This window comes from Ipomoea triloba, chromosome 3 (assembly GCF_003576645.1).
Source record: "Ipomoea triloba cultivar NCNSP0323 chromosome 3, ASM357664v1".
Taxonomy (NCBI): Eukaryota; Viridiplantae; Streptophyta; class Magnoliopsida; order Solanales; family Convolvulaceae; genus Ipomoea; species Ipomoea triloba.
The window spans coordinates 22806435-22830267 of NC_044918.1; the positions used below are offsets into that span (position 1 = coordinate 22806435).

At 34.8% G+C, this 23833-nt stretch overlaps 2 protein-coding genes across 3 annotated transcripts; one reads left to right on the forward strand and one right to left on the reverse strand.

The window, feature by feature from the left end:
- The first annotated feature begins 741 nt into the window (after positions 1–741).
- Positions 742–3518, forward strand: LOC116012383 (pentatricopeptide repeat-containing protein At2g13600-like). Its single transcript, XM_031251906.1, has one exon. The coding sequence runs from the start codon at positions 774–776 to the stop codon at positions 3345–3347; it is 2574 nt and encodes an 857-aa protein (XP_031107766.1). The 5' UTR covers positions 742–773; the 3' UTR covers positions 3348–3518.
- An 11694-nt stretch (positions 3519–15212) lies between these two features.
- LOC116011905 (U-box domain-containing protein 43-like) lies at positions 15213–23269 on the reverse strand. 2 transcript variants are annotated; one of them, XM_031251333.1, is made up of 6 exons: positions 22784–23269; positions 19703–19773; positions 18188–19517; positions 17725–18028; positions 17058–17548; positions 15213–16579 (listed from the first exon to the last, which is right to left on the reverse strand). In XM_031251333.1, the coding sequence occupies exons 3-6, from the start codon at positions 19418–19420 to the stop codon at positions 15593–15595; spliced, it is 3015 nt and encodes a 1004-aa protein (XP_031107193.1). In that variant the 5' UTR covers positions 19421–19517; positions 19703–19773; positions 22784–23269; the 3' UTR covers positions 15213–15592. The 2 variants fall into 2 exon arrangements, with proteins under 2 accessions (XP_031107193.1, XP_031107191.1); XM_031251331.1 differs by lacking the exon at positions 22784–23269 and having other exon boundaries at positions 19703–19826.
- Between the last annotated feature and the right edge of the window lie 564 nt (positions 23270–23833).

Genomic DNA, 23833 nt, shown 5'->3' on the forward strand with positions numbered 1-23833 from the left:
TCCTAATTAGGGATGACAATGGGTCGGGTGTGGGTCGGGGAGGGCTACATCCATCACCCGACCCACCTTTTATTTTCTCCACCCACCCCCACCCCAACTCGCATCGGGTGAACTTTTTTAGAATCCATCCCCACCCCCACCGGGTGCGGGTGCCCACTACGGGTACCCACCACTTATCAATTTATTATTTTTTTTTCAAAAAATAATACGGAGTATCAAAAGTACTTAGACATAATTAAACAATAAAATTCATTAGTTATACTAAAACATAAAATAATATAAATATTATAATATAATAACTAAATTGTTAATTTAAAAAAATAAATTTAGTAGTTTAGATATAAAAATACTAAAAAGTTACCCAAAATTATTAAAACTTTTATAATTAACTATATACTAGTACTACTTATTTTACTATTATATATATGTATACACACATGGTGGGTCGGGTGGAGTGATAGGCGGGTTTTGTACATAAAACCTGAATACAACCCGACCCACCGCGGGTTTACATTTTTAAGATCCACCCGACACAGCACCCATTATCACCCAAAAAAACCTGATTCATGCGGGTGGATTCGGGTGATTATCCGTGGGGCGGATTGAAATTGCCATCTCTACTCCTAATTCTCTCATTCTAACCAAATACTCTATTACAAATCATACATTAAGAATTGAGAGTAAGAAGTGGAGTACATGTAATATTTTTCTATACAGATAGCCTTAGTAAGTTCTAATGACGCAACATCACTAATTAACAAAATTTTCTGCAGATGGTTTCACTGTTGGAACCCAGAGTGCCACCGCTTCCGGCTAAGGCTTCGCCACCTCCGCGGCCCATTGAATCCAAGACCACCCGCCTTCCTTTCCAGAGACCAGAACTTACCCAACGTGTAAAGCGGTTTCAACAACCCATTTCTCACTCTGCACTCACAAGAACTCACGCCCATTTATCTCCTCTAGACGACCCCTTAAATTCCAGCGCCTACGCTTCAGTGCTCGCTTCCTGTGACTGTCCTGAACTAGGTAAGCAAGTCCACGCCCAGGCCCTCAAGAATGGATTCCACGGCCACGAGTTCGTCGAGACCAAGCTCCTCCAGATGTACGGGAAGTGCGAGTGTCTTTATGATGCGCTCATGCTGTTCGACAAAATGCCTAGTAGAAACTTGTACTCATGGACTGCGATTCTCAACGTCTACATAAATAATGGGCTCTTCCAGGAAGCTTTTTATTGCTTTCAACAGTTGCGGTTCGAAGATTTGGATTTGGAGTTCTTCGTGTTTCCATTGGCGCTGAAGATTTGTAGTGGGTATGGCGGGATGGAACTGGGGAGGCAGTTGCATGCATTAGTGATAAAGATCGGATTTTTATCGAACATTTACGTGGGAAACGCTGTAATAGATATGTATGGTAAATGTGGGAGCTTGAATGACGCAAAGAAAGCTTTGTGGAGCGTAACAAAGAGGGATTGTGTTTCTTGGAACTCTTTTCTTTCAGCTTGTGCTATTAATGGAGCGTTGGATGACGCCTTTGATGCTTTTGATCAAATGTCAGCAGTGGACAATTTGGCTCCCAATTTTGTTTCCTGGAGCGCTTTGGTTGGTGGGTTTTCACAGAATGGTTATGATGAAGCTGCCATTGAGATGCTTTATAAAATGCAAGCTGCTGGGTTCGAACCGAATGCTCAGACACTGGCAAGTGTCCTTCCTGCTTGTGGAAGACTGCAGATGCTATATCTAGGGAAGGAAATTCATGGATATCTAACAAGAAATGGATTTATGTGCAACTCTTTTGTTGTCAATGGCTTAATTGATGTGTACAGAAGGTGTGGGGATATGGAATACGCTTTCCGTGTGTTTTCAATATATTCAGTGAGAAATGAGGTCTCCTTCAATACAATGATAGTGGGGTACTTTGAGAATGGGGATATTTCAAGGGCTGAAGAGCTCTTTCATCAAATGGAACTTGAAGAAAAGCAGAACGACATAATTTCGTGGAACTCAATGATTTCGGGTTATGTAAATAATTCAATGCCCGATGAAGCTTTAAGTATGTTCCGCAACATAATCTTGAACCAACAAATCAAAGCTGATTCTTTTACCTTGGGTAGCGCCCTTGCTGCTTGTGCAGATATGGGTTCTTTAAGATGCGGGATGGAGATACATTCGTATGCAGTTGTTACGGGTTTTCAATCAGACCCTTTCGTTGGTGGAGCATTGGTAGAAATGTATTGTAAGTGCCTAGACATAAATGCTGCCCAGAAAGCCTTTAATGAGGTGGCTCAGAGGGATATAGTATCATGGAATGCTTTAATCTCTGGCTATGCTCATTCTGGCCAACTTGAAAATGTTGGGTACATTCTTCAGAAGATGAAAGAAGATGGATTCTATCCCAACATATGTACATGGAATGTTATCATTGCTGGTCATGTAGAAAGAGACCAGAACGAGTCAGCCCTGGAGTTGTTTAAAGAATTGCAATTAGCAAATTTGACGCCTGATATTTACACGATTGGAATTGTTTTACCAGCCTGCTCAAGGTTAGCAACTCTTGACCGAGGGAAACAGATTCATGGATATGCAGTTAGATGTGGTTACCAATCCGATCCATATATTGGTGCTGCCCTCGTGGACATGTATGCAAAATGCGGGAGCATAAAACATGCGGTACTAGCTCATAATATGATCCGGAACTATAACTTGGTCACTCAAAATGCGTTACTTACTGCATATGCTATGCACGGATGTGGGGAGGAGGGAATTACTTTCTTCCGTAGAATCCTAGAAAATGGTTTCGAACCAGACAGCATAACCTTCCTATCAGTTCTTTTATCATGTGTCCATGCAGGGTCAGTCGAGGCTGGAAAACAATTCTTTGATTTAATGGCATCTTATAGTGTGACACCCACACTAAAACACTACACATGTATGGTCGACCTTCTTAGCAGAACAGGGCGACTGAATGAAGCCTACGATATTATTTGCAAAACGCCTATGGCTCCTGATCCCGTGATTTGGAATGCCTTTCTGAGAGGCTGTGTGATCCATGGAAACATCGAGTTGGGAGAAACTGCCGCAGAAAAACTCCTAGAGCTAGAACCGTTGAACTCGGGAAACTATGTATTGTTGGCAAATTTGTATGCATCTGTGGGGAGATGGGATGATTTTGCAATTACAAGAAAGGTCATCAATGAAAGGAAAATGCACAAAAGCCCAGGATGCAGTTGGATTGAGGATAAAGGTGAGAAGCATGTATTTGTAGCCTGTGACAGATCCCATGAGAAAACAGCAGAGATTTATGACATCCTAGATAAATTGACAACTCAAATGAGACTGGAACAAGAGTAACCTTGTATTGTATCTATATCTGTATATGTACAGGATAAATAATTTACAATGGTTTGAATTCTGTTTTCCTTTCTGATTTGTGAAAAAGACAAGAGTTAGCCAATCATGATTAGAGGAAGTTCCATTCTGTAACATTGATTTATTAAAGAGTAAAAAACCATATCTTGTACATTTGTACAGCAGCCAAGAGGGATTCAGTTGTCCTCCAAGCTATCCGGTCTTATGCAATGAGTGTTTTTCTCCATCCCAAAAAAGTTCTTCATTGATATGCAATGAGTGTTTTCTCCATCCCAAAAAAGTTGTTCATTGATATTGAGAGAACTATGAACATGTACGTTGAACATGTACGGAGTGTATCAAAGTTAAACTCGACCCTCTCGAGTTTATCTCAAAAAAGTTCTTCTCTATTGCTTGGTTATCTTCCTTGACCTTTTTGAGCTCTCCTATAACATGTCCCTCGACTCGATCCTTTCAAGTTTTCCAACGATTTGTTCCAAAGCAACAGCTTTCCTTGCCTTGCTTTGATCACGCTTCTTCTTGCCTTGTGTTGGAACGGACTCCCTCCCTCATTTATGGGTTGGGTTGTGTTGGACACACATCCCAATCACAAATGTGGCTTGATACCAATTGTCACGGACTCGTGCTCATTCTCTCTCTCGCAATAGCTAAGTCAGCTTGGCTCAACCTTCATAGGTGATACGGTAAGTAATAAGTGATATGGCTAAGTAAGTAAGGCAAGAACCTCTCGAGAAAACTTTGAATGAACATGTAAAGAAACTTGGATGCTTCAATTACAAAAAAGAGTATGTCTGTCGGTTCTCCCAATATCAAAGGAAAAATTAAGTGGCGGAAAGCAGTGATATTATCCGGCGTTCTTGGGAACCTGTGAAAAAATGTCAGTTTTTTTTTACTTTTCCAATGCCAAGGAGGAAAATGCAGAATTCAATTTCTCTTTAGATTTATACCTCTTAAAATTTCTTCCTTTCCAAGTGAGCTTCGATGTTCTTTTCTTCTGGCCTAAACTTCCATTGTTCTTTTCTTCCTTTCCAAGTGAGTTCGTTGGCAGTCAAAGAGTCAAGGTAAGGATTTCTATTCTAGTTTTCTTCACGCTCCTCTGTTTAGGTTTATTTTTGTGGTTTGCATGGCATTTAAAACAATCATTCTTGGCTGGGATAAGTACAATTTGTATTTTATTTTGTTATACTATGTTTCTTTTTGGATTTTTAATTATTTCTCGTATTTGGTTTTGTTTTTGGGCATGCTTGGCCTTAATCTGAATTGCTGATGAGATTAGAGTTCAGAATTTCTGAATTTATTGGCCTTAATCTGAATTTCTGCTTCATTTCTTGGCCTTAATATGAATTTCTGAATTTCTTGGCCTTAATCTAAATTTATGCTACTATTCGTTGATTGCTTGCCCTTAATCTCAACATTCTTCTTTGTTTCTGCTATTTTTATCTTCTGGCTCGATAACTGTTATTATGATTTTTTTTTTTGCTAGAAGTGCTTTATTTTTATTATGGAATATAATATATTTTATGGGGATTGTTTGAAGTGTGTAAATTAAGATGGAGCTCGATCTTCAATTCTTTGAGTGATACACAAATAGAAGTTAATTCAGAGACAAAGGCAATAGCTTTTTGGCTTCTAACTTAATATAAGATGCCAAAAACTCAATGTTGACTTTGCCAAAACTTCAAAACAAATACAGACATAATACAACAAGAAATAATAAATGAATAATGACTAAGGTGCACCAGGAATAAAATGGGGAAGAGTGAAAAGCTTTCAGGTGCAGTAGTTAAATTAAACTTCAAGGAATGCATAACTAGAAAACATTCAAACTTAAAAATGGCATCTAGGAAGGGTTAATTCATTAAATTTAGCAAGCATGGTATATGAGTGAATGTAGTTCCATCAATATACAACAACATATATTGTCAAGAAAATAAAAACATTGCAAAAGCAAAATAGAAACAAAAATATTGTCAAACATTAGAACGGAACAAAATTTAACTATGAAAGATCATATATATATATATATATATCACATCTGTATTTACTGTCTCTGACTACTACCTTGGATAGTTGGTGTTGTTTCCGCTATTGACATCCGACTACTACCTTAGACAGCAGGTATTGTTTCCGCTACTGACCATTACCCTGGCTGACCGAACAATTCTAAGCTTGATTGTATGTTCTAATTTTTTGTTCTTGTGATTTTGAATCTATTTTTCTTCTGCAAATATTAGTGTGCTTAGCTTCTTTTATTTCTTTTTCAATGTTATTCTTCTTTTGACTTAGCAAATGATGTATTTTTAGCATATTTTATTGTGGACTTTGCTAGATTTTTTCCTCAAGTTTCAGCCAACACAACAGTAATGCATAAATATTGTGGATACATATCTTTAATGCAATATGTAAAGGTTTGAATCGGAATATATTATTCAATACAACGGAATATATAGAGCTATACACCAGGATTCTAAGGGAAGTTACAACATACAGACTTAGTCTAAGAGTAACAAATAGAGAAAGAGTAGGACAACAGCAGATAAATAATATAATCTATATATAGAGAAAGAGTAGCATCAATTAGATTGTATAAACTATTTTTCTTATTTTATTTCTATTTAAAATATTATGCCTGTTTTTTTATTTTTTTATTATTGCCATAATGGTCAAATAAATTATTAATGAATTATAAAGTATATACATATATATATATATATATATATATATGTTACATTTTTTTAATAAATAGGTAGTTAGTGTTCCAAATTCATTTTTAAATATTGAAGAGTTTGATTATAGTTGTGTCTAGGGTTAATAGTTCACAAGGACTTAAAATATTGGCATATATAGTGATTATGAAGAATGATCTTTTTCTACATACGGTAAATGTTGTTTAATTTATCATGAAGTGTTCAACAATTTGTAATTTATTTTGAATATTGAATTCATATACAACTGTTGTTTATTTCTTTATTAATGTTTGTATACTCAAATTGATGTACTATATACTTACAACATATTTCTAAAACTTGATTAATAATAATAATGTTATTTAATTTTTGATCCGTGCATCGCACGGGTAGAATGCTAGTCTATATGTGTGTGTGTGTATATATATAAAGTGTCATTTTTCCGCTCATTTTAGACAAAAAAAAATAGTTAAAATTTTGAAATAAGTCAACATAAGATTACAATACTTAACAAAATTAAATCACATTTAGGTGAATACCTTAAATTCGGTACATGTATATATATATAAACTTACCAAATAAAGTCATTACTGATTCAACCTTAACCTTAATTGCACAAAAAATAGTGTGTTAAATTTGTATACATAACTCATAAGTGATTATATGTAAATAAATTTGGTATATAGAATCATTACATATAACTTGAATTGCATACATAACTCATAACCTTAATAAATTTGTATACATTAATTTGCAAGGAAAGTCATTACATATAATTTGCATTATATGTGGCTCATTCAACCTTCAACCTTAAGCATTATATTTAAATATTGCATACAATGGTTCTTTTTTATTTTGGTATATAGAATCAAATTAATATTGTATACAATGATTATTTTTTAAATTTGGTATATACAATTCTACCAAATTTTTTTATACATATAATTGAAATATTCTATTTAATTTAATATTTTAATATTATAGATATTTTTAATTTTAATTTTATTTGTTTTGAATTTCAATTTAAAAAATTAAAATTGAAATAATTTCATTTGATTCGAATTTAGATATATATATTTTTGGAATAAGGTTCAAATTGCCCACTCAACGTAACTTGAAAGTGCAATTAGGCCACTGAACCAAAGAGAAGTGCAATTAAGCCACTGAACACTCCAAATGTATGCAATTTCACATTGTAGCATGTTACCATGCATTTCATCAGGTTACTTCCTCACGTGGATGGTGAGTTAGCATTTTAAAATAATTTTTAATAATAAACTATTAAAATTAAAAATTAAAAAAATTAAAAAAAAAAAAAAAACACCTGAGGCCACCCCTACCCTTAATAATAACCTTGCCACCTTGATAGAAACTTGTGGATGAATCAAATTTAATTAATTAATTAATTTCTTTTATTATTATTATTATTATTATTATTATTATTATTATTATTATTATTATTATTATTATTATTATTATGTACGGAAAGTAAACTTCTTTCACAAAACAACTTTTGCTTTATTATGGTGTGTGTGTGTGTGTTTTTTTTTTTTTTAATTTTTTAATTATTTCAATTTTTATTTTAATAGTTTATTACTCCCTCCGTCCAATTTTATGTGTCTGATTCGGTTAACGAGGTTTGGCTGAAAGTATTTTTAATTTAATTTTTCATAATATTAAATTTAGTATTAATATACAAAATTTATATATTTAAAAACTACACTAAAAGTACTATTAAACACAAAAAAAAAACCAAGTAAAAAATAATAAAGAAGAAAGAGTTGGATTGACTAATGAATAATAAGTAGGACAGATAAAATGGGAGAGAGAGAGAGAGTATTAAAAATTATTTTAAAATGTCAATTTACCGTCCACGTAAACAAGTAACCTGATGAAATGGATAGTAACCTGGTATCAGATGAAATTGCATACATTTGGAGTGTTCAATGACTTAATTGCACTTTTTTTTTTGTTTAGTGGTCTAATTTCACTTTCAGGTTACGTTCAGTGGCCAATTTGAACCTTATTCTTATATTTTTAATTCTATATTTAAAGTATAACAATTGAAATACTTCTCCGCATAAAATGAAATTTTGTTACAAAATAAAATCAAAATAAATCAAATATAATTTCATTCCTATTTGCTATATCATTTTCCTTCATAATATATATAACTAGAAGTATCATTTTCCTGCCCATCCTAGGAAAATACTTCTATTTCAAAATTTGAAATTACAATTTTTTTTAAAGAATTAAATAATAATATAATGCTTTATATATGTTATTTTAATCTATAGTAATAACAAATAATTACAAAAAAATAATGGATTATCAACTTTTAAGGTAGACTAAATAAATTTTTTGGCAATCTTATTATATATATATAGATTAAGTATCAAATGAGGACCTATAGTTAGGTGAGAACCTGTGGACTTATCTGATATATATATATATATATATATATATATATATATATATATATATATATATATATATATATATATATATATATGATCATGTGAAACAATTGCTTTAGGTGAGAAATATGATGAAATTATATCCGTAGATTGAGTCCAGATCAAGGGTCCAAATTGGAGATTTAAAAAAAAAATGCGGTGACATTATTGTAATTTTGTGTAAGTTAATTTTTTTTTTGCCTCCAAGTGTACATTGTTCCTTCTTCTAGTATACATTTTTATATCATACAGTGCACCTTAATTGTTCCTTCTTCTAGTGTACATTTTTATATCATACAGTGCACATTGGTCCTTCTTCCAGTGCGCATTGTTATGCCATACAGTGCACATTGGTCCTTATTCCAGTGCACATTGTTATGCCATACAGTGCACATTGTTTCTTCTTCCAGTGCACATTGTTATACCATACAGTGCACATTCTTCCTTTTTCCAGTGCACGTTGTGCCTTCCAGAACATATTTTTTAAAATTGTAGATAACGAACTTTTTTTAAAAAAATCAATTAATCTTGATCACTAATTACTAATTTGAGTTGAATATTGTTTGTTTGTTTGTTTGTTTATTATTTATGGGTGTTTATGATTTGTGTTGAAGATCCTATACTAAATTTAATTTTTTCAATAATTGTTTCACATCTTTTTGCCTCCCGTGCATATTTTTTGCCTTTTAGTGAACATTGTCATTTCTTCCGGTGCACATTTTTGTGCCTTATAGTGCACATTGTTGAAGTTATATATATATATATATATATATATATATATATATATATATATATATATATATTCAATTTGATATTTAAATTGAGGTAAGTTATTCATACTTGTATTGATTTATACTCAAAATAACGGCTAATAATTTATGCTCAAAATATATTTTGACATTACTAAATTTAAATCATTATTGACTTGGTATCACTTTACAATTAACTACAATAATTTTATTTTACCAAATCTAACAATCTAATAAATTTTGACAATTAACTCGAACCTATAAAATACCCATTTGGGAGTTTCGAATCGTGCTAATCCCTTCTTCCACAATGTTCTTTTACGTTTTACTGTAAGTATAGTTCAAAATATTCATTATGACTCTAATAACTTCTTCCACATCGTGTTAATCACTTTCTTAGCAATACTTTTAAATTTTTTTAGAGTGATAATTATGAGTCAAAGATGTTTATTTATTTTTCTAATAGAGTAGAATCAATGAGCAACAATTCAAATATTATTTTACAAATAATGGTAGTTATTCATTTCTTAGCTCTATGTATTTATTTATTAATATCATTTTATTTATTTTAATGGTAGTTTTTTTTTGAAGAGTATTTTAATGGTAGTTAACCCTATGAGTATGTGAAATGCTGCTTCCAACTGAATTACTTAATATTAGATACTAGTTTTTCATTAATTTTTTTTTTTTTTTTTTTTTTTTTTTTTTTTTTTTNTTTTTTTTTTTTTTTACTTTGTGGGTCAGTAACACGAATGAAATGCTTTATATGTGGATTGACCTTTATCTATGTAATGGAATCTAGCCTACTCAATTTTAGTTTTAGCATAGAATATGCTTGATTTGTTTTTAATGCATTAAACGAGCATTTCTGAAGTTCTTGTATGTGCCTATATCGTGCTTCTTTATAGCCAAAATATAATTTTTTTTTGTCACTAGTACAAAAAAAAATACATCCACTATACCTATAAAAGTTTTTCCGCTACACCTCTACAGATGGAAGTGACTCTAAAAGTGCTTGGCTTTCTGCTACATCTCTACAGGTGTATCGGAAAGTATTTTTTTTAATAAAAAAATATATGACTTTCCGCTACACCCGCTGGAGCGGGTGTAACGGAAAGTCATATTTAAAAAAAAAATTTATATTTATATGACTCTTTTGATATACAGAGATACAATATAAATCAATAACAACAAATTAAACTATCTATATATTCACAATAAATAACCACAATATACTTTTTTTTTTTTGGCACAAGAAAGCAAGAACAGTGGCTGAGTAACTATTGCAAAATCACAAATCAACGTTCTAAAATGAAGTACTGATACTTTAGATAAATTCAGGTTGTGAATAACAATTTTCATGCAATTTAGAACACATTACGGAAAAATATATATAAATAAAATCATAAGAGTGTGTGCATAGAAAGACAATTCATAAAGGAAAAGTTTTGGTTATTGTCAAGGCAATGATTATGACCAAAAACATTTTCGTTCCAGATTGCTGCTACCTCTCAAAACATAGTATGCTTAATTCTAGTGAGTGATGTTCAGAAGCAAGAGGTTCATCCACTTAGAGCTGGAGAAGCAGAGGCAGTTCGTGGGGAGAATTAACCAAAAAGTTGAATTTGTGTCAGTTGCAGCAACTTTTTCAAGTCCACCCACCCCAACCTCCTCTCAAGGAATATAATAAATGTCAAGCTTTCTTCTTTTAAATACAGATAACAGAGTTCCTTTGCCTTTATAGTGTACTCTATTTCATAGAAACATGAAGAATCAAGAAAACGGAATAGACAAGGATATGAAGATGGAGAAGTAACAAACAACATAAATGCATTTCCATGTCCAAAATATGGTAGAATATGACAGTAATCTCAAGATAACCTAAACCCTTTACAACAGCAAATGGCTATTCTAGAAGTTCAATTATTCACTCCATCCACATCTCACCTGCAGAAAACCATCAACTACACAAGTTCCACAATGAGACTTCCAAGTTCAATTTACATTAACGATTAACCTCTAAAAAATAACTGTAACACCCCGTAATTTCGTTCAAGCCTTGAGACCGGTAATTATTTCTACCGTAAAATTATTTAGTTTAATTGGGCTTCATTCTTCTAATTGATTTATATATTTCTTATTCCGGAATTAATTATTTATTCTAAAGGCCCAATTCTTGATTTAATTCTTGTAAGGAATTTATTTAAATTGGATCCTTACAATTCTTATAAGTAGAGCATTTTTATAATGGCCCAATGTATTTATTCTTGAAGGATTAATTTACTACTAACTAGTAGTATAATAAATAATGTGAGACCCATTCTTATAAGGGCCCATTATTTAATCTTTTACCCTAGTATGATACATACATGATATATGTAATGATCTTTCCTCCTAATATAAAAGTCTTGTACTTTTAACCCTATCACTCTTTTCCCTTTCCTGCAAATGCATTTCCATCCTACTCCTTTCACCTCTAAAGAACCCTAAGTAAATCCTACACTTCCTTCTTCAAGATACAAGATCAAGGTTGCTCTTTTAGGATTGATAAGGCTTGGGTAAGTGTTTATCTTTAGGAATATGCCTTGCATCATGTTATTTCCATAATCTTTATATAAGTTTTTATGTTGTTCTTTTGGGGCTCTTTTTGGGAAAAAGATGATCAAGGTGGAGGTGAAGCTTTGTAAGGAGTTTTGAGGGTTTCTTGGCTGAAGTGTGCTCCAAAGAGGTAACCATCATGTCCACTAAAATCTATTTTACACTCTTGATCTATGAATATTTGTCCACTAAAATCTATTTTACACTCTTGATCTATGAATATTATTTGGTGTATTGCTATTTTACACTCTTGATCTATGAATATTATTTGGTGTATTGGAATCCTGTGGAATTCATCTATGAATATTATTTGGTGTATTGGAATCCTGTGGAATTCTTTGCTGCTTAGCCTATTCTTTGTTGGTCTGTGAGTTATTTTGATGGATTTATGACTTGTGTTCTTGATCCTTTGCATCTTGATGTTTATGGATATTTGTTGGTATGGATTCCATGTTTATTTGGCTTATGGGGGATGTAATCTGAACAATCTAACCTTATTTTTGTATTCTGGAATGAACTTTGCGTATTTTGTCTGTTCTGGTCTGGGAGTGGTTTAGAGTTGCCCTTGCGGAGTACCCCAGCGGTATAATGTGTTCCGCTGGAGTCTTCCGTAAGTGGTTCGCGGTGAGGGGTGGCAGAAGAGAGTGTTCCGTTGAGGGCGGTGTTCCGTCTGGGAGCTCCGTTAGTTCTACTGGAATTCTGGTTCCAGTGAGTTGTTCTATGATCTGTTGTTTGGTTGTTTCACCTTTGGTTTTGGATTTTGTTGGGATATTCTGTTGGGTATTTTACCATGTTTTCGGAGTATTTATTCACATCTCTTGGTTCATTATATGAGTCTATTGGTTGGTTGAATCCTTGATTTTATTCTCTGGGAGTTGGTTGTGTTCATAATTTGAGATGAACACTGTGAGTGGATTGTTCTTGGGTTGAGTCTGAGGTTGGATATGGAGTGGTGGATCTTTGAGTATCTTTTGGGCTGTTTGAGGGTGAACTAACTGTGGGCATCATTTGCCTCTGTGGAACTAACTTTGGGCTTTTGCCCCTGTGATTGGGCATTCTTTGCCTCTGTGATTGGGCTTTTGCCCCTGTGATTGGGCATTCTTTGCCTTTGTGATTGGGCTTTTGCACCTGTGATTGGGCATTTTTTGCCTCTGTGATTGGGCATTCTTTGCCCCTGTGATTGGGCTTTTACCTCTGTGAACTAACTTCGGGTTTGGAGATTGGTATGAGGGATGATACTTTAGTTGGAGGTTAAGGTTGGGTGCTTATCCTTGGGTTGATGTCTGTTTGGTTCCTTGTTGACTCTTGAGTTGTATCGTATCTCGTTGATTATTGGTTATTCTTTGATATATTGCGGTTTGGTTGTTTCTTATGAGTATTCGGTTGAGTTGTGATTCGGTTGGATATTGGTATTGTTGGAAAGTCCTTGGTTTATATTCATTCAGCGTGTTGTTGTTGAGTCTCCGATTTAAATACTAAATAGTTCGTTGGTGTGTATATTCTATATGGATGTGTAAACCTATTTACAAACTTACTATATATGTATGTTTATCATGGGTGTGAATGGTGGTTGCTTAGCAGTCTTTTGCTAATGGTTTCTTACATGTTTTCCGGGTATGGAATAAGTCTAAGCGAGAGCGTGTTAGAGCTTACCGATATGAGGCTGCTTAGACTTAGATTACGTTGTTTAGACTTTATGTTTTGGGCCTGTGTGCCTATGTTGAGATTATATACTTTTGTTTAGATTCTTGTTATGATGACATCGTTTTGAGGATTTATACACTATGCAATTAAGTTTTTGGTTAGCCTGTGCATCTAGGCCGTGTTTTTCTTACCTAGATGTGGCATGATACCCCTTAGGTTATAAATCGCTTCCGCTATGTTGTGTTTGATAGTTGAGATAGGCATCTTTTGTGTTAAAGTTTTAGCTATCTCGGCTTGTGAAAGGTTGGGGTGTCACAATAACTCTCCAATATGATGTTCAAGGACCAATAACCACGATTTAGCTTAGCTATGAAATCAAAGAAAGGGAGTGGTGGGAAAACTACTACAGAAATTGCGGCCAGAAAGAAGTCTGATGGCTAGCGGCGGTGGCTGAACGCGACCGGAGGAGGGAAACGGCGGTCGCATGTCTGGTCGGGAGGCTATGGTGAGTAGGTGGTGGCGAAAGCTTTGTTCACGCTGCAGATGGAGATTTGGAGGTGACAGATGTTGTGTTGTTTCAATTTGGAGACTTAGTGCTGCAGGAGATTTAGGTTTAGGGTTTTGATTTTGCACTTTTGCTTTTAAAAAAAAACTAACTGATTGATTTTCCGCGGCACCCAGCCACCCTCATGGTGGGTGCCGCAGAAAGATTTTTATTTATTTTAATAAATAAAATTCCGCGGCACCACTCCTTAAGGGTGCCGCGGAAACTTAGATTATTTATTTATTATTTATTATTATTTAGCATCCACCACACCTTTAATTCATAGGTGTAGTGGTTTCTTAGGTATATATTTACGATTCTGCCACTATTTTGTCTTTTATTATTTTTTGCTATACCTATACTAAGCAAGTGTAGCGTAAAACCCTCCTTATATTCAATCACCGAAGATGGATGTATAACCAATTAATCCAATGATTGTTACTAATGTTACTACTTAAAAGAAAATGAAGGTTAAAATAACTAAGGATAAAATGAGCCCTATAAGGGTATTTATACCTGTTCCACCTCCTCAATGGAGGGTAGAGATTTACTTATTTCTATGGCTATTAATTATTTTCTAGAACCATCCCTAAATCTATACACAAACCTAATGGTTCTACAAGGTTTTAGAATATATTATATAAGTCTACTACTACTAGTGTTATGCACATGCTTCTAGAATATTCTACCAACTATAAGATGCTATGTACAAGTTCTAGAAAGCTCTAGAACGATGTAACAAATCTCATAAATGTGTAGCAAACTTCCATGGGCGTTACACTAAGCTGGCTAAAGAACTTAAACCTAGACAATGTGCTTGTAGATTGAGATGGATGCTCTCCTATTATACAACGCTTTATCTGCTCAATCTTTAAATTATGTGTTTTGCATTTTAGTTGATGATATTAAAAAACAAGCTGCTCATTTTTATAAAATTAGCTTTCATGTTGTTATTTGTTAAACGAAATGCGAATCAAGCATCCTATAGAGTAGCCAAGGAAGCTAATTCTTTGTCTGATCGTATGGAATGGCTCTCCATTCCTCCTACTTTCTTGTATGATACTCTTAGTTATGATTTAATGAGCTAATGAGTTTTGGTTTTTTTTTTTTTTTTTTTTTTTTTTTTTTAACTAGTTTAAAAAAAGTCAAAATTCGCTTTGATATTCCTCTTATAGAAACGAAGAATTTTATATCTCAAATAAAAAGTTACAAATACAACATATATGAGCACAAAAATATCAATCTACATCTCAAATTCAAAAGTACACGTATCAATAAGCCTAATCATGCACAAATCCAAGTAACTAAAATCAACTCAATAGCCCAAATATGTGAACTTCTCTAACCATAGCCTCTTTTCATGAAGTTTACTGCAAAATCTCTCTTAAAATCAGTGAGAAAGAAATGGAAGTTCACGCTTCTCAGTATTGGAATTCAGGTTTTTGTTGGTAAGGAACAAAGAATAAGATATCTCTGATATGTGTATAATTGTATATTTGGCCATTAACTACATGTTCACCTTCATCTCTCACTTCTTCACTCATGTCCATCAGAAAAAGGAAGACTGTTCAGGAAGCAAATTCAAATGGGCTAGTACTCTGGCAGCTAAAGATTTCATGTCACCACTCCCTTTCTGAGCGATCTCAACTAGTGGCATCTGAGCTGATGACCCATATTTTTGCTTGAGTTCCAACACCCTAAATATCTTCTCTGAGGCCCTCAAAGCTTTTTCCTGTAACCTGGAAGAGTCTGAGCTCAACATCTTTATGATTGGAGTAATGGCCTTAGCTTCTGCAAGAACCTTGCAGCCATTCTGCAGCTGTTCTCCTTCGATTAACGTCAAAAGTGCATCCAATGAAGCTTCAGAGGCTGCTGCATCTGGCTCCTCAAGGACCTTTGCCAAAGGCCTGGGAGCATTAGCCTCCAGAAGGCAATATGAGGATTCTATGGTACAATATCCGGAATGGAGTGGACACCTAGGTAAGTTTGAGGAGAAACAGCAAACAATACCCAATCCCTGCCTCACTGGTGTGCTCAAGCCACAAGAACGCTCTGAAAACTGTTTAAGCAAAATGGCTACATGTTTTTTAGTCAAAGAATTCCCAGATTCAAGTAGGTTTACCAGAACAGCAATTGCCCCGGCTTCTGCTACCTCTTTCTGCCATTCTGGGTGCACAGGAAGAGCGAAACGACAAAGGGCTGCTGTGGCATTCTCAACAATCTCAGTCCTTTTCGACGCATGGTCATTTAGACAATCTAAGATGGCCTGAAGTGCACCAGCTTCATGAAGGTGCAGAGACAAACTAGATTCTTTGGGAAGGTTGGAGATAATGCCTAAGATAGCAGCAATCTCCTCTTCTTCATCAGAAGTTTTCATGATCCCCACCAAAGTTCCAATGCACTTATCATTCACATGCTCTGAGAATGTGCCATCATCACCATCTTCTGTCAGGCAATAGAAGAGTTTAACAGCATTTGCCCTTACTTTGCAATTGTCAAGTTCACACAAGTGTACAAGGACTTTGACAGCACAGATCTGCAGAATGACAGACATTTATCATTCACATCCAGTTAGTTGAAAAACCAAAGTATCCATGTATATATGTATATATGTATTGAGTATTCATTTTTGAACAAGGATCAGTGTTCCATATACGAAAATTTAAGTGTTGGGCGGAGGCTGGTAAGGGCCAAGTCCAGCACCATGTGGCTAGGGGGATTGTTGGGCGGAAGCTGATAAAGAGCCAAGTCCAACACCTTAGCTCTCGAAAATGTCATAGCATTCTATAAGGAAATAAAGTTGCGCCTTTGCTACAAGCTAAGCTATAGCTTTTGGCATAGTGTTAAGCACTTGATCTTAACACCCATGTATAATTTTCAAAAAAAAAATGTATAAATATTTGGAAGAGACAAAAACCAATTGGCTAAAGCTTTTGGATATGTGGGAACAGAACTAACTTAAAGGTTTATGACAACAAATTCAAACTTGTATTTTTTAGGATAATGAAACACACCTTTCTTAGCCTAGTTCTGACATTATAACCAGAAACAGGAGACTGGCACATTGCACAAAAGGTATGGAGAATGCTCTGTTGCACCTCAGAACCACTCAAAGAAACAAGAGAGAAGAGTTTGAAAATCTGCTCCTGGGATTCCAAAAATGGAACATACCCATTATTGCCATCTTCCCCAATTCTTGACAGAGAAAGATGCATAAGTATTGCAGCTACTTTTTCACAAAGAAGAGGTGAGACAGCATCACAAAAGAGTAATTCAAATAATGGTTCTACAGCACCTTCTTTGATCATCATCAAACCGTTTTCAGCTACGGTTGAAAGGTTTAGCAGAGCATCAATGGCCACTGCCTTCATCTCCATGTCACTGTGGCAGAGAAACTTAAGTAGTGGATTTAATGCCCCACCTCTTAAAAGACTCAATTTACTCTGATCACTCAACTGGGCATCTGTTAGGGCCTTGGCCATAGCAATTTGAGCACTTCCCTGATCTGTAACATTGTTATCAATTGAGCAAAAATTATTCTAGGCTTTTTTTACAAGCAGTTTAGGAAGTCGAAAGTGTTGTTTAAATTACAAACTTCCAGGTGGATGTGTATGTAGTCACCAAGATCTTAGAGCATCACTTTTGTGTCTGTGATTAAGAGCAAGTTTATTGGGGAAATACCTGAACAAAGATGCTGCAATAATGGTTGAAAATAATTTAATCTTGCCATTTGTATGACATTCTGATCAAGGAATGAGAGAGTCTCTAAAATCTTCTCAGCATATTCTGCAGCCTCAGTGTCATCGCTATTTGAGATTGTCACAAGCAAAAGTATACAACCCTGGACCCTCCCAGCCAAATCCCGAACTACATTACTTTTGCATAGCTCCAAAAGCAATTGCAATGCACATTTGCTTTCTTCAGGTTTACGTGCAAGGCAGCGCACAATTGGCTCAATGGCCTTGTATTCACTAGCAATTCTTTCCTGTCATAAAATAAGATTGCAATGACTATTGTCTATGGAGTATAAAGACATGAATATCAGACAAATAAACTTAATTATTCCCATTATTCTACTTAGCTTTGTTAGTCCAAAGTTTAACTGGAATCATTAAATCATAAAGACAAGAAAACCAAGGTATACCTTGCTTTCGTCGTTCTCCTTTGCAAGGTTGCAGAGAATGGACAATGAACACCTCCTTGATTCTTGATTGGGCGAAAAAAGAATATTTATCAGAATGGGTGTGAAGTTTTCCATTATTATCCATTCACGCTGCAGCTCATTCCCTTGGCAGATCTCCAGTAATGTCTCTAAGGATACAAGTGTTTCTGACTCATCATTCATCTGAATTCTTCGTTTTAGAGAAGCAATAGTAATTATTTTGTTCCTATTCCTCCATTCTTCAATGGACTGACGAAGAGTTTTGTTAGGCCGAAGATCTGATTTGCTCAACGGGGTTTTGGTTAAAGGGCAGAAATGGTTCCCTTCCATTAACCACTTCTCTATAGCTTCCTTTTCGAAAGTCTGACCCGAGGTAGTCTCAACTGGATCCATCATGATATCTCCTGTAATTGGGCAGTAAAATGACTGAAGAGGTTCCACTAGCTGCCTGCCCAACGAGTTGCGCTTAGTCAGATACTTCTTCTCCTTTTCCTCGGTGCTAGTAATCATGTCAGCATTTCCTAGCAGGAGAACGATTTGTTCCATCCGTAATGCTTCTGCCACATCTTTCCTATCTCGAATGCTTCTCAAATCTCTCCTGAAATCTTCAAACTCTTTCTTCAGCTCAGAATGAAAAGTTAAGATCCCCACAGCCCCAGCAATACGATTAAGCAAATCATTGGCATAAGATCTATCAGTATTCCTCTCTCGTATCCCCAACTCGATTTTCTCCAAAATTTCTGCTTCCTCCACAGACACTTGAAATGTACAAACCAGCATGTCATTTCCAAGACCCCTAAGCTGATCAGTTGTTTCTGATGAAACATTCACACAACACGAGGTCACAATTCCTAAGATCCGACCAATCTCTCTCGTGGTAGCCTCCAAGCACTTGACAATTTTTAGGCAATTTAATAGGAGATAAATCTTACTACTGTTTCTGCACCCTAAGGAGAGTTCCTTTATAACCTCAATCTCCTGTTTGAGAGTCTCAACAGTAGAAATTAGGCTCTCATTTCTCACAATTTCAAACTTGGATAACTCCTTTAGGACTAACCCAATTCTCTCCAAGAAAGTCAATAATCTCTTGAAATTTTCCTTCTGTACAGGAACAGAACTGGCAGCATCTATAGTTTCACAAATAACCTTAATTGTTTCACAAAGAATTCCAGAATCTGGGTTTGGGAAGGGTTCAATGCATAAATTGCTAGCCATGACTTGCAGATATAATGATTAAATTATAACCCCAAAGGCATGAATAAATTCTGTGTTTTGTTCACACCTGCTGTCCTGCCTGAATCAGATTCCAACCCTAACATAATTCACTCAGGATTTTCAGAAAAAAAAAATTTAAACAAAGTAAAACTAATTTGCAATTAAATCAGATTTTCAAACTCAAACAGAATAGCAGTAATATTTACAGAAAAATTCAGATAAACAAGGGGCGTATCAAAAATTCAAGAAAAATAATAAGTTCGGATAGAAATGATCGAGTACCTTTACCAAGCCAGGCCGCCGCCTCGGCGTGAAGATTTGGGTGATTTTTCCGGCGAGAGATTGGGGTTTCCCTGGAAATTCATTCACTGAAATAAGGCAGAGGTTTTGAGGAAGACTTTGTTTCTCTTCCATGTGGAAGAGGAAGATGAGTCAACGGTAGAGTAGACGTCAACGCGGGAATTCAAAGGTAATTTAATGTCAAGGACGTTATAATTTGGAGCTTTGAATCGGAGGGTCATGGCGCCAAGATAACGGTATTTGAGTATCCCAATTTTTGCTTTCATTTTTTCCCCCTAAAGTTTTAGCTTTGACTCGTTCAAGCTTTGTAAATTCTGATTTAGTGCAAAAACCCTCAAACAAAAACAAAAATCTTTAACAATCTTAATTGCTGACTACAAATAAACAAAAAACTCTTAACTCTATTTTTGAACGGACTCGCCGCACAAGGTCTTTTTAATATAATTTATTTTTTCTTGAGTTATTCACAAGAGCGGAGTTTAACTAATACACACCCTTCAAATAGTAATTACGAGTTTCGCTTACCACCCAACAAAAATTTTCATAGAATATTTCTTTAATAATTTATAATGCCAACATGTTATACAAACTAATGCTGCATTCCTTTTGGACCTTTGATAAGCCTTAAAATTGGTTAGACAAGACTTGTTTCCTGTCATATATCTTGAACAACCACTATTAAAGTACTATATTCCATGCAAAACAAATTTGTTAGAACAAAGTGCTCATACTCGCTTTGGTCCTTCACTGTTAGCAATTTTTGGAACTCAAACTAATCTAAGTCTCAAATTCGAGAGTAGGTGGTTCATATCTCTTGTATACCTCACATTCAAAAGAAATTTTAGAAAGCTTTTTATGTGCCTAAGTTTGAAATACATTTTTTTGACTTTGAACATGGGAAGTATATTATTATTTTAGCCTATGAAAGGCAAAAGACCTGGACTTGGTCCATGATTTTGTATCGATCAACCAATCCTCATTAGATAGAAACAATCTCCATGCCCCATTCCTTAGAATTCTTCCCTTATTCCTCTAGGGTTTTGCATTAAACCTATGGAAAAACTTTTGTCGTTGAGTTCGATACTAGTTAGACTTATATTGTCTAACCTTGTGCTACTTAAACTTGTTCAGCTTAAACTCATATTGTCCAAACCCTTGCTTCTTAGCCCTTGAACCTTTATTATCTTAGACACTTTATTATCTTAGACATTGAGCTTGGGAATTGTAGTGTCAAGTCTAACTTCCTAGTAAGGATGCCAATTTAGCCAATCCACTCAATTTTGGGCTAGCCCTATTGAGCTGTTGCGCTTATTGGTTCGGTCTAATCAGTTATTTTATTATTTTGTCAGGTTAGCCCAAACCCTAAACCTCAGGTTGTCAGGTTTATTATTGGGCGGGCTGAACTTTTGAACTAAAATTGAAAAAATTAGAGTCAGTACCCACATTTAAAGCCATCAAAACGGGTCCATCAACTCCTTTAGTTGAGCCAGTTTAGCCCCTTTTAGGTGGATTGCGTTGTATATTTCTTCGACCCGGCCGGGATGGGCCCACCCTGTTTAGCTTGTAAAGGGTATAGTGTAAGTGTACAAATGATACACATTTGGACCCATCTATATTGGCTTAATTATTAGTCACAACATATGTTAGTTATAAGTTAATTTTATTAAGCGATATCAATTTCTAGATGTAAGTTAATTAGCTAGATGCTCCTTCAGGCGGTTTGGAACACAGTCAGTACGCAATCCAATGAGCTATTTTCTCTCTAACCGAATATGGCCTTTGGACCCATTATTTGTGCAGTGATTTAAGTGAATGAAGCAATTTGATTTGAGGGATCTAAATACACTAATGACAACAGTTAAATACAACTGTTGTCTAAATAATAAAAAATGGGCGCACAAAGACAATGGTTTTAATAAACCGTTGTCTTTGAAATATTGTCTATTCAAGTGTGCTTAAAGACAACACACAAACAACCTTAAAGACAACACACCAACGACAACGGTTACATAAAACTGTTGTCTTTTATTTAAAAAAAATACACATAGACAACGGTTTTTAAAAACCATTGTCTTTGCGGTGTTTTCTTTTGACAAAATGCAGAAAGACAACACACTAAAGACAACGGTTCGGTAAAAACTGTTGTCTTTGATAAAAGTGTTGTGTCAAAGACAATGGTTTTGTCCAAAATTGTTGTCTTTTACACAAAAAACAACACTTTTATCAAAAATCGTTGTCTTTTTAGTGTTGTCTATGTACATTTTTCTTGTAGTGTGTATTATAATATCAAGTGGATTAGCTAAAAGCCACGAGAGATCCAATGGTGACGTATTGTCAAGTGATAATAGTAATGTCAACAACTACTTTAATCGTAATTGGAGAAAAGGTAAGTAGAAGCTTAGCCTTGGAAATGATTATGAGAGGATAATGAGTGGCCACAATGTAGCGAAACCCCATCCTAATAATGATTAGCCTTGGAAATGATTATGAGAGGATAATGAGTGGCCACAATGTAGCGAAACCCCATCCTAATAATGAGAAGGTTGAGGATAATTTCACGATTTTGAAAGAAAATGGATGGTTGGATGAGGTCCCAACTTGTTTTCTTTGACATGTGCACCCAATGTATGGACAAAAACCACCATTCAAGAATGAAGTTGATGACTCCACAATGGAACATGACACTAGGATCAATGGACTACTATCTTTAATAAGGAAATTAGTTCCAAATGTATTTCCTTTTATATAATTCGTTAAATAAAAGTTGTAGTATTCCTGTAACATGTTTTATTTTGAAATAAAACAAAATTGTTCCAATTTTATGATCAAATCTTGTTATATATGTTAAAATATTGTTATGAGATAGTTTTAAATATATAAAGATTCGATGAGAATTCTTTGTGCATTTGTAGCATTATGTTTAAAATGCTAAAATGGCTTAGTAGCTTAACTGAAAAGTAACAAGCGTGTTGCATGTTGATATCTAGAAAAATGACTTTGGTTCTAGTTCATGTTTGAACAATAAATATTTCATAAATACTCATTTTTTCAAAGATTTAATACCTGCAATGGTCCTCCAAGTAGTAGCGATATACCAGTGGTGGTCCATCGTCTTTTAAACGACCAGTAGACGTCCTCCAAGTTTTAAAAAGTTACCACCCGTGGTCCTTCGTTAATTTTTCTGTCAAAAGGCCGTTAAGTTGGAGGGCAAACTTGTCATTTCCGGCAGTGAAGTTGGCTTCTTTGGTGAAACAGCTTCATCTTCACCAAATGAAATTTTGCTCATGCTAGCAACAACTTGCTGATACATTCACAGTCCAGTTTTGTTGCTTGGAGTAGCATTTGCATTCTTAGATTCTAGCGTGTCATCTTCACCAGCCGATCCGTCTCACAATGAGACAATCTCAGACAAGTTTTTACCATAAATCATATACACTTCTATCTTCCTTAGCTTCAAATTGACAACTTCATTCTTTCCTTCTTCAACCTCCCACAGTCCCACTATAAATTAAAATGAATTATAATATTTTGAAAGACAAATCCTTGACCGTTCCCCTCTCTCCTTGACCACTGCACATAGACCCCCTTACCCCTTGAACGAACCCTTCCACCCTTAGAAACCATATAATAAACAAATGGGTGAAATTGAACAAATCAAATGGTATGAAGGGCTGCTTGATAAAATATTAGTACAAGCTTATCCACAACAGTTACCAATTCCACCTCCAAGGCTGTAGGGAAATAATAAATAAATAAATAAATACATTTCTTGGTTTGACAGTTTCAAACAACGGTCAGTATGCATAGTAGTTGTTGAACTTGGTCAAAGACCCTGGCCTACTAGTAACATGCATGACTTAACATTTTTTTTTTCTATAAATAAACTTAACATTAGTTATTGAAGACCGTACACTCTATACTAGACAACTTCAAGTGCTTTAACATCAATTTGAAAGGTTAAACTATATGAGTTAATACCTCCAATGATTCTCCGAGTATTAGAATTTTACCAGTTGTGATCCTCTGAATTTAAAATGACCGCGAGACGTCCTAAAAAGACCAGGGGTGGTTATTTTTTAAAACTTGAAGGACCATGGATGGTTATTTTTTAAA

Coding starts and splice junctions, on each gene's coding strand:
- LOC116012383 (XM_031251906.1), top strand. CDS start 774: ATGGTTTCACTGTTGGAACCCAGAGTGCCACCGCTTCCGGCTAAGGCT.
- LOC116011905 (XM_031251333.1), bottom strand. CDS start 19,420: ATGGCTAGCAATTTATGCATTGAACCCTTCCCAAACCCAGATTCTGGA. Junction 18,029..18,187: donor AGGAGAACGACGAAAGCAAG/GTATACCTTGGT, acceptor ATTTTATGACAG/GAAAGAATTGCTAGTGAATA. Junction 16,580..17,057: donor TCAGAACTAGGCTAAGAAAG/GTGTGTTTCATT, acceptor GTCATTCTGCAG/ATCTGTGCTGTCAAAGTCCT.